Source organism: Oreochromis aureus, linkage group 3 (genome assembly GCF_013358895.1).
Source record: "Oreochromis aureus strain Israel breed Guangdong linkage group 3, ZZ_aureus, whole genome shotgun sequence".
In the NCBI taxonomy this organism is placed as follows: Eukaryota; Metazoa; Chordata; class Actinopteri; order Cichliformes; family Cichlidae; genus Oreochromis; species Oreochromis aureus.
Window position 1 is genome coordinate 66,029,601 of NC_052944.1, and position 13,530 is coordinate 66,043,130.

General features: G+C 44.1%; 1 protein-coding gene across 2 annotated transcripts; it reads right to left on the bottom strand.

Annotated features, from left to right (window-relative positions):
* Positions 1-2,349: 2,349 nt before the first annotated feature.
* On the bottom strand, positions 2,350-8,974 carry LOC120439292 (dynein heavy chain 5, axonemal-like). Of its 2 annotated transcripts, none has more exons than XM_039610121.1 (7): positions 8,887-8,974; positions 8,034-8,253; positions 7,587-7,669; positions 5,458-5,646; positions 5,316-5,390; positions 5,114-5,203; positions 2,350-2,447 (listed from the first exon to the last, which is right to left on the bottom strand). In XM_039610121.1, exons 2-7 carry the CDS (start codon positions 8,251-8,253, stop codon positions 2,409-2,411), a joined length of 696 nt encoding a protein of 231 aa, XP_039466055.1. In that variant the 5' UTR covers positions 8,887-8,974; the 3' UTR covers positions 2,350-2,408. The 2 variants fall into 2 exon arrangements, 1 of the variants encoding a protein (XP_039466055.1); XR_005612525.1 differs by lacking the exon at positions 2,350-2,447 and adding an exon at positions 4,451-4,588 and having other exon boundaries at positions 4,768-5,203.
* Positions 8,975-13,530: the final 4,556 nt, after the last annotated feature.

The following is a 13,530-nucleotide window of genomic DNA, read 5'->3' on the forward strand; positions in this document are numbered from 1 at the left end:
CTGTCTGCTCATAGAGTCCGCTCATTCTCCCACGCGTGTCATTTCATTAAAATCATCGTCTTTACCCTTTGGACCAGTGTGGTTACTTGCATTCCTCCTGTATTTACTTCCCTATATTTTTGAACCCTAACAGAAGCCACCGGAGGGTGGTGTGGAGATATAATAAAAGGTGATGGCTAGAAGCTAAGACGGTGTCATGTCTGCTCCCTGAAGTAATATCGTAACAATAATGTCCACATCTGTGAGTGTGTAAGGGTGTGTGACCTGTGGACAATGTGCCTGCCAGATGTTTGTGAGCGTGCATACTGGTGCACAGAGACACTACAGTGAAGCACATGCTGGATAACATGTGTGACTGCATGACTACAGTCTGATAAATAGCTGATAAGAACGGTGCTCGTGTTAGGAGACCAGGAAGGAAACGACTGTTCTGACGTCTGATGGAGGCTGTTGTGTTCAAAGGCAGTTAGTAACAGTTCTCTTTGTTTATCCAGCTGCTCTGTGAGGTCAGAGTGTGATTACTCAGAGTCCAATAAAAACATGAAACATACCTGTTACTGTGTTATTAGCTGTTATTGGCTCATTCAGCCTCACTGTGAGAGAAGCCTCACAATCATATTCTTCTGATAAAAGTTGTCCCTGTAAAACCAATAAAGTCCTGTTCCTGTCAGGGCCTGGGTCTGGGGAACCAGGACTAAGGTGTTTTTGTGGTTTTCGCTGTTTTCCACCCGTCTGTTCATGTTTATCTGTGTGCGCTCTTTTTTGCCTGAGCGACCTCAGAAGTGTTCCTGCGCCAGAGGCATCCACACCTGACGCTCGCCATCTGCAGCAGAGTACGCTCGTCAGGAGAGCCGTGTTTAAGAGTGTGGCTGAGTTCCAGTCGGCGTGGGATCCTTCAGTCTAACTCATTCTAGTGGAGATATCATCTGAATTTCAGGAGCGGGACCACTCCTCCTTCACGCCCCCTCCAGCCTCAGGCTATAAAAAAAAACCCTTCTCCAACACCTGCTGTTCTCATTTTCATGCGAACACCCAACGTCGCCAGACGCCTCGCAAATTCTAAGAGCTTCAGTCCTACTCACCCTTTGGCTCATATTGGGAGGATATTTTGGGGAATAGGGAATACTGGGTGGATATTTTTATGATCATTATTACTATTCCATTAATTATGAATATCGATGTTGCATTTAGATGTTTAAACATATTGGCACCCAATTAAGCTTTTATTACAAGCCCAGCAAGAACCACTTTAAACTGTTGAGTTGAATCTATAATTTTAAAGGCTTTTGAATGTTTTTATATTCTTACACTGAAGTCTTCAGTGGGTGAGAAACTGAGCTGCAGGGACAGGAAATATACTCTGTGCCAAAATGAGACAGGAAACACTTCTGCAAGGCTTGCTGAAGTGAAACTGAAAGCAGTCTGAGTTGGTTTGTCATTTTATTATGCATTTATATTTTTGATTAAGCTTTAAGTAGTTGTATTAGATTGGAACATTTGTTTTATACATTCTACATATAAGTCAAGATCAGTACACACAGGATGGCCTTAGCCTGGTTGCTTAAGCTGAGGTCAATTAAGGTGCAGCGTGAGGATCACACATGTACAGACATACACACATACACACACATAGTTTCAGTTGTGTACGTGCTGGCCTTCTGTCTGGTGGAAAGGTTACAAGGTTTAGCTGATGAAGTGAAGGGTGAAACAGGGCAGTAGAAGCTGACACACACATACACCCACATACACACACACATATTAGGTAGACTCATTTATACAGGTAAGAGTTTAATCATGTTTTGCTTGCGACTGCAAAGTTGTGCCTGCATGAGTGACAGTTTGTGCAGAACGTGGGCCTGATGTTCCAGAAGATAAGCCTGGGCAGGATGGTGACAGGAAGCACCTGGGTTCGAGCCGAAGACGATGTTCTTTTTTAAACTATGTTAAAAGTTGTCAACAGAACAGTTGTGGTTTTGGATTGACATATGCTGTATTGAGTCTGCCTGGCAACAGAAACCCTATAAAGCCTTTGTTCTGACTATTGTAAGATAGTTCAACACTGAATCTGCACAAGTGTTGGACTCCGCATGTGTATTCATTAAAATGTCGTCTAATTGCACCCGGAGGATCAGTGGTCATTATTTTTGGTCTTCCTCCTCAATTCTGAACCCTTAACACTCATCATCATGGATGTCCTGTCGCTCAGCCCATCGGACCGAGACCTCACTCTTTCTCCACCTGATTTTCCCCTGGCAGTTCGGGATCTGCAAACCGATCTTCCTAGTGGAGCTGCCGCGGAATGCCCTATTACAGCCGGTCTGGCGCCTTCCAGCAGCCGTCCTCGCCACGCAGCCGTCAGGTCTGCCATTCGCATTCCCTGGAATTCCTCTCTCCACTCCAACAATTTCTCAGGTTCTCAGGAAGAACAGACATTTCCCCAGTAAAGGCTGGAAACACAGAACGTGATGGAGGTCAGATCCTTTAACGTGACGCAGACAGAGCACTTCCTCTGCACTCTGTCACCAAAGTTCACCATGCAAAGGAAACCTTTCATGGGCTTTAAAGACGGGGTGGTTGGAGAGCTCTGCAGGCTGCTCATTACCAGAGATGGGAGTAACGGCGCTACTTTTTTCAGTAACGAGTAATCTAATTACTATTCCTATCGTTACAACGCCGTTACAGTTACTAACAAGAAACCGCGGTCCGTTACTATGTTTCAACAAACAGACGGTTGAAGCTGTGTTCAGCTCACAGCATCTTATATCAGCTGCAGGAAGTAGCTGTAAGTAATCTGGACGCTACAGCTTTAAGCAGCTGCGCGCTCCCGCGGACAGACGGTCACTTTTTGGCACAACAGCTGGAGCTCAGGGGGCAAAGCAATCACATGAGTGCTGCTGTTTGACTGAGGAAGAATAAAGGAGTCGTGGTAATCACATGAGCACTTAAAGACAAAGCAACAAGGTGATATATACCAGTTTATAAATTGTGTTGATAGGAAACGTAAAACCAGAGTCATGATAAACAAGATATACGCCTGTTTGTTCCTCAATAGTTTCATGTTTACTGTCTAAGGACAGCAGCGAGACCTCTGTGCTTATGAGCTGCTGTCAGACCTGCAGGTATCAGGCTGGGATGTTTCCTTTATAGTGGACACAAATTATTATTTAGATCAATTGTGTTAATACAGTTTGTCAAAATGAAAACATGACTGTAGATTCAGACACGTGAGGTTGTGCTGAAAACAATGAGACCAAACAAGGCAAAGTTAATCGTTCTTAAAGGTAAATGTGGAGGAAACATCAACAGTGGTCACGGCTGGGGCAGCAGTCGTGTGGTGGAATGAAGGAGGACCCAAGATGCAGACGGCGGTGGAGATGCGAGTGGAGATTTATTTACAGTGAAAATAACAAAGACGCGAACATGAAGCTAAACTGGGACAAACTAACAGACAAAGCAGAAAACATGAGGGCAGCAGGGAAACACAGAGCGACACGGAGACACACAGAGTAATGCAGACCAACACAGGCAGACACACACTATAAATACACACCAGGTAATGAGGGGATGACACACAGGAGGGGAGCACAGCTGAAGCACAAGATCAGACGCAAACCTTCAAAGTAAAACAGGAAACAGACTGTTTCACAACACAAAAGGACACGAACAGAGCACAGAGGACAGACGCAGGCAGGGCTGATAAAACACGGAAGCACTAAACATAAGAACCAAACCCTAAGAACGAACACAAAATCAGAATAAACACCAAACACAAGATGAAACCAAAAAGAAACAAAACGCCAGGTCAGCGACCCCGGACCATGACATGACCCAGGACCATGACATGACCCAGGACCATGACATGACCCCGGACCATGACATGACCCAGGACCATGACATGACCCTGGACCATGACATGACCCAGGACCATGACATGACCCAGGACCATGACAAAAGGAGTTCACAATGGCCGATTAGACCCTGGAGCCCAGAGGGTATTTTTGTAACACAATAGTTACTTTTCCTAGTAATTAATTACATCTAGAACCTTGTAGCTCAGTTACTTTTTTGAAGAAGTAATTAGTAACTATAATTAATGACTATTTGAAAGTAACTTGCCCAACACTGGATATGAGCGAGTTTCCCAGCTGATGCAAACTGCAAAGCTTCTCCTGTTTGACGTGGATCTATTCAGCTTTTATTTCCTGATCATTTTAAGCATCAACAAAGTTTCTAAAAACAAACAGTTTGTCATCATTCATAAACTCTGACGTCACAGGAGTGTTTTTATTCCTGTCCCATGCTTTAAAGTTTCTGCATATCAGAGCTGCCAACACGGCACCGACTCCGCTGGAACTGACTTTAAATACTTCATCATTCATGTTCCTGTTAAAACCACATCCAGGGGAAATGTTATTAGCATGTAGCCTTTAGCTCGTGTTGGGAGTGCTGCTCCTCCATGTTTGTAGTCCTTTTCTCTGTGAATAAGTGTTTGTGGAGCTTTGAGCTCTTCAGACTTCGGCCTCTCGACCTCCTGATGTTCAGCCTGCAGCTGTCAGTCATCCAGTGTTTGCTCAGAGACTTTAATCACCTGGTTAACCAAACAAAGCAGCACAGTTTGATCCATGGAAACACAAACACGCTCAGGCTCATCATCTCTGAACAGGACAATGATGAATCGTAGGCTCGGGATTGTTTGGAGCTTAAAGAAAAATCAGATACATCAGAACACAAAAACCCCGAGAGGTGGATCAATGTGACGTCACACACCTGAGCTCTGAGTCCTCCAGTCTGATCCAGGCTCGTGCTTTAAGACAGTTTCTGTGTAACACTCAGCTCAGGTGTGTTCAGGACATTTGCTTGGAAGAAGCGTCTGTGGATAAATCCTGCTCTCCACCTCAGCTGTCAGGTTTCTCCAGAGAACGGCCCTCCTGACTTCCAGCAGCCCCACAGTCCTCGTTTCTAATAAACTGGCATTACTGAAACCAACTGTCTGCCTCGCTCTTCAATAATCTGCTCGTTGCTATTTTATCAGCAGAACCTTCCACTCATATCAACATTTATTTCTTATTCTCACATTAGACTCACATTAACTTAAAGAAAAGTCAAAGCCAACCTCAGAGTTCCCCGTAGTGAGGAAGAGTTTCCTCTGAGCCACAGCTGAGTTTGATGCGTCCACAGAGGAAGACTGACGGGAGGACAGACTCTGGGAGAAAGGCAGATATTCAAAGATATGAATACAAAGTACGGTGCAACAAACAGCAGATCATGAAGAGCGGTTAGACCTTCATGTGTCATTTAAATGTGATCAAAGTTACCTGTTTGACATCCTGATAAAAGAAAATCAGCTTCTTGGATCCGTTTGCAGCAAAGAATTCATGGATCAGACTGAACTGGAAGAATCAGACATGAATGACTCAAAGGTTCAACTCTGAGGAAGGATCACGTCTCTGAACTTACTCTGTCATCAGAGACCATGGCGTCTTCCACCGCCGCCTCCTCCAGGCTGCCGGCGTCTGCCAGCCTGCTCATCAGGTATTTATGTCGGGCATCCAGAGCTGCCCGCCGTTCCTCCTTCACGGCTCTCGCCTGTTTGGCTACTTCTCTCCTCGCCTCATTGGACAGCAGCATCGTCCTTTTACCAGACACCTGGAGAAACATCAGCTCAGTCTACAGACGCAGAGACCAGTGAGAGCCAAACATCTGCAGCTTTCTGAGGACCACGTTTGACCCTGACTGGAGGCATCGATTCTGAGTCTGACTGCCTAAACTGAGCTACTGTCCCCCCTCCACTGAGACGCCACGTTCTCCTGTGATGTGTCATGGGGGGAAGTGTTCCTCACGGTTGGACTAGTGAGAAGTTCAGTCAGTTTCTTCAAGCTTTAAAACATTTTCAGTCTCTGGATTTCAGCAGAAACAAATGTGAACACAGCACTTTTTGATTGAGTATAAAAGGATGAAAGAGTGAGTGATTAGTAACATTGTTGCTGACTGATGCTGTTGTAGAGCTGTCTGTGGATCCTCACGTTCCTGGAAGCCTTCCCTGGATTGCTCAGATATCATTAACTGGTTTGTGTCCAGTAGAATCAGGTGTTGTGGATGCAGCTCGTAGCTGTGTGAGGCCTGTACAGTCAGCGCTGTGTGAGCACTGTGTGACGTTAGCTTAGATTTATTTCTGTTGTTATCATCCTTCAGGTTAATGTTGTTTTCATTGTGCATCACAGGAAGTGTGGGTGGCTGTTAGCCTCACAGCTCATGGAGAGTTGCTGCTGCTCTGCCTCCTTTTTGATGCTCCTGCTCTTTGTGACTTTGTGTTACTTTGTGTCGTGTCTGAAACAAAGTGAGTCCATGTTACTAACTGTAGTCGGCTCTCTGTCTCACGCACAGCTGACTGTTGTCTGAATGAAAGTATTTTTATACTTTGTGTATCTGTTGGGTCTTTGAGCCCTTTTTAAACAGCATGTGAGCCACATGTATGTGTGGATATGAAAGCTTGTTTGTAATGCATCAAACTGTTGCTTATTCTAGAGCTGTTGCTGTGCCTGGTTGGTCTACTCGCTCTAAACTGAAGGGTGACTTGATTATTTTGGTTTTTTATATGTTGTCAATAAAGCAACTTCTTTATGATTTGAACGGCGTCTCTGACGTGTCACAGGCCTGTCAGCTTTCTTGGTGATTGCTACAGTTTTGAGCTTCATGCTCTGGCTGTTGTTGGCTTTTCCTCTTTCATATTAAAGCTTTTGTCCTACATTTGGCTCTAAAGTCTAATCCCAGCACTGTGTCTGGGTGTGTGATGGTTGTTTCCTGCTCTTTCTCATGAAACAGTCACAACATTCTCAGTCCAACTTTCACTCTGTGCTGCGTTTGCTGCAGCTGCAGTGAACATGGTGCCGTTTGCCTTTAAGAAAGTTGTGCACAAAGGCTTTTTCTCTAGCAGACAGCTGTGTGGCTAAAAGTCAGATCACCTCCTCCCATCATCTTTTACCAGCTCAGTCACACTGGACTGAAACAAGAGTGAAACTAGGAAGAATCAGAGTTTGTCCAGTGACTGCACTGATTTTCTTCACATTCACAAACTGATTCTAAGTAGTTGCATCAGCCAGCTGGTCGCCCGGACACTGAGCGTCCAACACGCTCCCTGAAGGGAACGATTACATCCTCCAAACAATCCCAATCTGACTCTGAATGACTGTAATTATTCTCTGATTTGTGAATAACTGGAATTTATCGATGCAGACACGTTGCCAACCTGATGAAGTCAGTCTGAGTCGCATCTCTTTGGCTAACTTAACTCAAGTGGTCGCCGACTATTCTGGTTATATTCCCATATAACAGCAGGGTTGCTGAGCACCTCTGTCACTCTGCACTTATGTTCCCAGTTCTCATTGGTGGAGGAATTTTCCAGGAATTCCTGGGACCAGCTTTCCATGAGAGACCCGATCAGGAGCGACTGTCCTGGACACTCCCAGCATCACAGGGACTCACAAACCCGTCGACCACAGTGAGAAGCCTGATGGTCACAGGCCCACATGTAGCTTTAGATCACACGTCTGCACTTCCTGTGGTCACTGCTGGAACTCTAGACTCACCGAGGGGCCAGCAGCTGAAGTCATGTGACTAATGGCTCTCAGTTTCTGTCCTCCTATTCGCCGGTGTCCTTCACCTGTCACACCTGGTCCAGAAAGAGTGAGAATGTTCAGAGCTTTAATGGAAAAGAATATTCTTCCATATAAAAGGCCTGTAACAAGTATTGTAGTGCTAATCAGGATGAAGTCCATCATGAAGACTTCCGAGTGGTTCAGACAGTCGCTGGTTTCATCCACAGAGCCTCCAGGCTGCATATCAAAGGATCCTGAGGAATGACAGTGAACCCGAGTTCCCCTCATTACATTCATGTGTGTGACTGTGAGGAAAAGGTGATTGTATGAACGTGTGTGAGCGAGTGAATGAGGCTTGTATCAGAGTGGAGATAATGTCAGCGGCACAAGCTGGACGCTGCAGGTGTCACATGTGAATCTGTGCATCAGTGTCTGCACCTTTGTGGAGGTGAAGCTCAGGAGGTTTGTTCAAAGCTCTGTCTGCTCCATCTTTCTTTCCCTCAGGCCTCTCCAGATCAGGAAGCAGGTCCTGTTCTCCTTCTCCCTCCTGGACTTCTGGATCCAGGGAAGGATCAAAGTCTCTCAGCCCAGCGTCAGAGCTTCTGGCTGGGGGAGGACTGGAAGTTTCAGCTGGAGGCTGAGAGCCTGGATCTGCCATCTGAGTCACAATTCAAATATTCTCAGTAATCTCATTTTTAAAATCTGCAGCTCGTTCATTTTGACTGAATGTGGGACAGCAGCACATCTGTACTGCTTCAGCTGGACCTCTACCAGCACTTTGTAAATGTTGGACTGTTTGATCTTTCAGCTGCTTCATAAAGCTGCAGATCTTTTCATTGGTAACAGTTCTGACTGCAGCATGCGCTGCTCTTAAACCTGCAGCTATAGTTGTGCATTAATAACCTTCACAGATGTCCAGGTGACCCCTGCTGTGGGCTCTGATGCACATGTGCTGAACTCCTTTATTCACACAGCCACGTGTTTCTCACCTGCTGCCAATGAAAGCTGCTAGTTTTTAAATAAGAAGAGATTTTACAAAAAGCTTTTTCTCTTTTTTAATGGTTAATAGAAACATTTCATTTCAATCATTTCCTTTTTTCTTACATTTGACTGATGGTATCATCTTTCTGTCAAACTGTGCTGCCATCATCTATCATAAGACCACAGATAAGATGAAGATAAATCTGCTGTTAATAAAGCTCCCAAATAAAACCAAGACTCAGTAATAATAATGAGACGATGTTTCATCAGATCAGAAACCAGCAGGGTTATAATGCCTGTGCTGACTCACCTGTGTGCGTCTGTCTGAGGACGAGTCTCTGATACTCTGGGACCAACCAGTGAAGTCAGACTAACAGTGGAAACAGGAAGTGAATGAAAGTTTGACTGTCTCCATGGTAACCCAGGCTGGGGGAATTGTGTGTGTTTCTTAGTGACTCTGTAACCAAACACACAACAAAGCTGCCTCCTCTGTGGGTTCATTCATTTATTTCAGCCACTGAAATCATTTCCAATGAGGAAAACAGAACAATATAAAACTCAGCTGCCTCGATGTGTCCTGACTTTCTCGTCTTTATTTAAAGAATCTCTTTGAATCCAGGTTTTAGACGGTTTCATGTATATTTGGTTTGTTCCTAGTTCGCTGCTACTTTAGAGTTTATTCCTCTCTCAGTGTTTCTCCCTCTCGGGTCGAGTCTCTCGTATTAACTTTATTCATGTGTCTGTTTCAGTTTTCACATTTCCTGCTTTATTTTGGTGAGTTGTCGTCCTCGTGCTTTGCTTTTGTTTCCCTCGTCTTGTTTGCTGTGATTTAGTTCACCTGTGTCTTGTTCTCCCACCTGTCTCCACTTCCCCTTATTGCCCTGCTGTCCATCAGTTATCAGTTTTCTAAGTTCCTGATCTCTGAATTCAAACTCCAGCATAAGAAAGCAAGCAGCAAAACTTTATTTAAACAGGCAGAAGCACAGAGGAGAGTTTAAACCTCAGTAAACAGATTGTAAACACTGATCATGTGATTCAATAGGTTATTCCAGCATTACAGGTAGAAACAGCTTCAGTTATATTGGTGGAAACTGACGCTGGTCCCAGATAACCTGAGCTGTTGCTCTTCAACCTGTAGATGTGGTTCAGCATTAATGGAGCTTCACATATTTGCTGGTTTGTGCACTAATAATTACTGAGGTCCCAGACTCTGCTTCAGTCCATCCAATGTCCTGCTCAGCATCTAATCAGAGTCCATGTTTTAATGAGAGGCACTTTCAGAACTAAAGTGCAGTTTAAAAACACGTCACATGAAGATCACAGTGACTCTGTCAGTGCTCTTTGAGATTGATGGTCACAGCTCCACAGACTCTTTCCAAGTCTGTCTTCATCCAGGTTCAGCTCTGTGCAAAGGCATCGATCCTCCTCACAGAGCAGCGATCAGCAGTGAGCTGGCTTCACTTCCTCGTGTCCATCACGTCTCGTGCTTCATCTGCTGTGATCTGACTGATTCCATCTCCTGATCATTGATAACACGCTGCTGCAGGAGTTTATCCAGACGTTGGTTTAAAACAGCTTCAGACACTCTTTCAATAAACTGTGAGCGAACTGTGAGCAGCCTCTCAGCTGCTGGGACTCGGGCCTCAGCTGGGACACTCCTCATTAAGGTTTCTGTTCTTGGTGCTGAAGGAACAAAGATAACAGACATGTAACAGGACGCTGACCTGCAGATGAAGAGAGACTTAAGTAGGATTTCAGTTGAACTTTTATGAAATAACCAGATGTTTGCAGGGTGATTTCGGCTCTGGCATCTGGCAGCAACCTTACCTGCAGGTAAACAGATGACTTCCAGGTTTCTGTCCCCTCTTGGTCTTTGACCATCAGAGTCACAATCTCTGGATTTGTAGTCAGGAAAACTTGAAATGTTGGATGGTAATTTGGGCCAAACTTTAAGTGAAATTGTGTTTGCTAAAAACCAACAGTAAGGTGCCGTTTTCATGACCAGTGGGTTATCCAGCTGCTCCTTATACCAGACAATAATAAAAGCATCATTATTAGACACTGGAGCTCGTATCATAGCTGACACCACATGTAGAGATTAAGTTCACACAGAGACGATGACATTTTTCTAAAACCAGTAAACAATAAACAAGAAATGTAACAAGAGTTTCAGAAGAAGCTGTTTTACAGAGAAATGATTCCGCTGAAGACAAAATTATTATCATCCTTTATTTCTCCAGGTGAAAATTTAATTGAGATTAAAAATGTTGTTTTCAAGAGAGACCTGGCATCATGGCAGAAAGAGTCCAAAATGTACCACATAAGTACATAATAATTCAAACAAATACAAAATAGGAACCAAATCCTACAGAAACGTGATAAAGTTTCATTAACAGACAGAACAATGGACTTCAAACTTCCCCCAAAACAACAGAAACACATTTGAAGATAATGAATGACATTTATCCCTCTAAAGAATGACTTAGACTACGATTTAATATGAACGAGAACATGTTCATAAATGGATGAAAGCAAAGATTTCATCAATCCCTGATTTAGAGACAACAGAACATTTGGTTTGATTTCACAAGATAAGAACGACGACTGAGTGGGAAGATTGTTTTATGTTTAGTCAAATCTTTCATACACAAAAGTAGGATTACCAAATCATCCCCTAAGTTTGTTGTTTTATTCAAGGAATTCAAATTATAGAAAAAATGACTTCAAGAAAGCAAACCACAAAAACTCTGATACTTTAAATCATCTGATTTGGAAACCTGAGATCAAATATATCTCCCCTTGGGTTTGTTTTCTTCTCATTTGTGGCTTTAATTTATTGTTACATCCTGTTTGTTTGCTTCCATCTGTGTACACGTCCATATTCACGATTATGTTTCTATTCTTACATTGCTGTGTGATCACTGTTCCCTCTGCTAACTGATTTGACCTTTTGTATCTCACAATGATATTTGTCATATTTGTATTTGCGTCTAAAAGATAAGAATAAACAAGTTTTTCATGCTAAAACACAGCTCCACCTCCTGCAGTTCTCCCTCTGAACCACTAGATGTCTCTGTTATCTAAATGAAGACGTGCAGCACAGCAACCACAGCAGCGCTCAGATCACACGTGTCCTGTTATTATGTATAAACAGTGTTGGGGAGTAACGGAATACATGTACCGCCGTTACGTATTCAGAATACAAAATATGAGTAACTGTATTCTGTTACAGTTACCGTTTAAAAAGGTGGTATTCAGAATACAGTTACTTTGTTGAAATAAATGGATTACACGGCGGTACTTCCCTGTTTCATATTGTCGCGGGTCAGGACTGTTTGGGTTTGTTTGACAGCTACGTTCTGTTGTTCCAGGCGGCAGCGTTACGGTTGCCATGGTTACAGGGTGACGCTCTCTCTCTGCGTGTTTCCTGGGTGAGAGAGCGCTTTGTTGTTGTTGTTGTTGTGCTAAGCTAAAAGGCAGAATGCTACAGGCCCATGCCTAAAGAATGTAGCCTGATGGGCAGTGTAGTCCGTGCTGCAGGGAGAATGGACTACCATACCCGTTATGTGTCTGTGAGCGAGGGAGGGAGAGAAAGGTGTTTCTGTCATCGAGCAGAAACGGGAGCTGGAAGCATGTAAATATAATAATAACCACAGCAGCCAAGAAGAGTGCCTGACGAGCCCAGCTGTAAGTAAGCTATTAAGACTCAACTGTACACTGTGTTCGTGTTTTCCTCCGGAAAAAATAAGTTCCGTTGGAGCAGCCTTTCAACGCCTCTCTCTGTCTCTGGCAAGCAAAGTTGACCCAGACAACAAAGTAAAGCTAGTTTTCGGCTACCAGCCCGACACGGAACCCACCGTATTAGCCAGAGGTCCCTTTACTACGGTTCGGAGCCGCGGACCTTCAGTAACAGTAATAAATCACAGCAATAGGACATTCATGTAGTTGTAAACAGTACGATAATATATTAAGTAATCCAAAGTATTCAGAATACGTTACTCTCATTGAGTAACGTAACGGAATACGTTACAGAATACATTTTGGGGCATGTATTCAGTATTCTGTAGTGGAATACATTTTAAAAGTAACCTTCCCAACACTGTGTATAAAAACATGAAACAGGTGAGACAGGTGGGATCAATATTAATGTTGTGGAAATATATGAAAAAGCAACAGAAGAGTGAAAACATTTTGTGTTTCTAGAAAGATCTTTCAGCTCGTCTGTGAAGGTTCTCAGTCATCCAGGTCATCGTAGTCAAAGGAGTTTGCAAAGAAAAGCGTCTGGACTTCTTTAAGTTGCTTGAAGACGTTTCACCTCTCATCCGAGAAGCTTCTTCAGTTCTAAGGTCAAATGGCCGAGAGTCCCAGATTTAAACCCAGTGGGAGTATCCCCCCCAAGGAGGGACAAAGGACCCCCTGGTGATCCTCTAATCACATGCGCCAAGGTGTGAAAGCGGGTGTGGGACCTAATCAGCCCGGGTTTCGGGTGAGCTCATTGTGAAACCTGGCCCCACCTTGTCATGTGAATTCCTGAGGTCAGCTCATAGCTGCTCACAGACTGTATTTACAAGTGACATCTACAGTATATATCAAATATATTCAGCCATGTTTGAAAGTCTTTCCAGGTGAGTTTGATCCAGGAGGATCTGAAGCCAGAGTGAGACAGAGACTGTGCAGAGACTGTAGAAGGACAGAGCAGCAGCAGAGCAGTCCAGATCCACTGATGATCCTCTGTCAGATCCAGAGGGACACACAGGGATGATGCTGGACTCTACATTGTGTCTGACAGTGGAGCTGTTCTCAGAGCAGTTCACTCTGCAGCACTGACAGTCATCTGCACTTCATTCCTCTGTCAGTCACTGCTGGATGAAGCTCTCCTCTCCACCTCCCAGTAACATGGCCCAGTCAGAGCGTCTCTACACACAAGCTGCTGCTGCTTCAACCTCTCTGGATC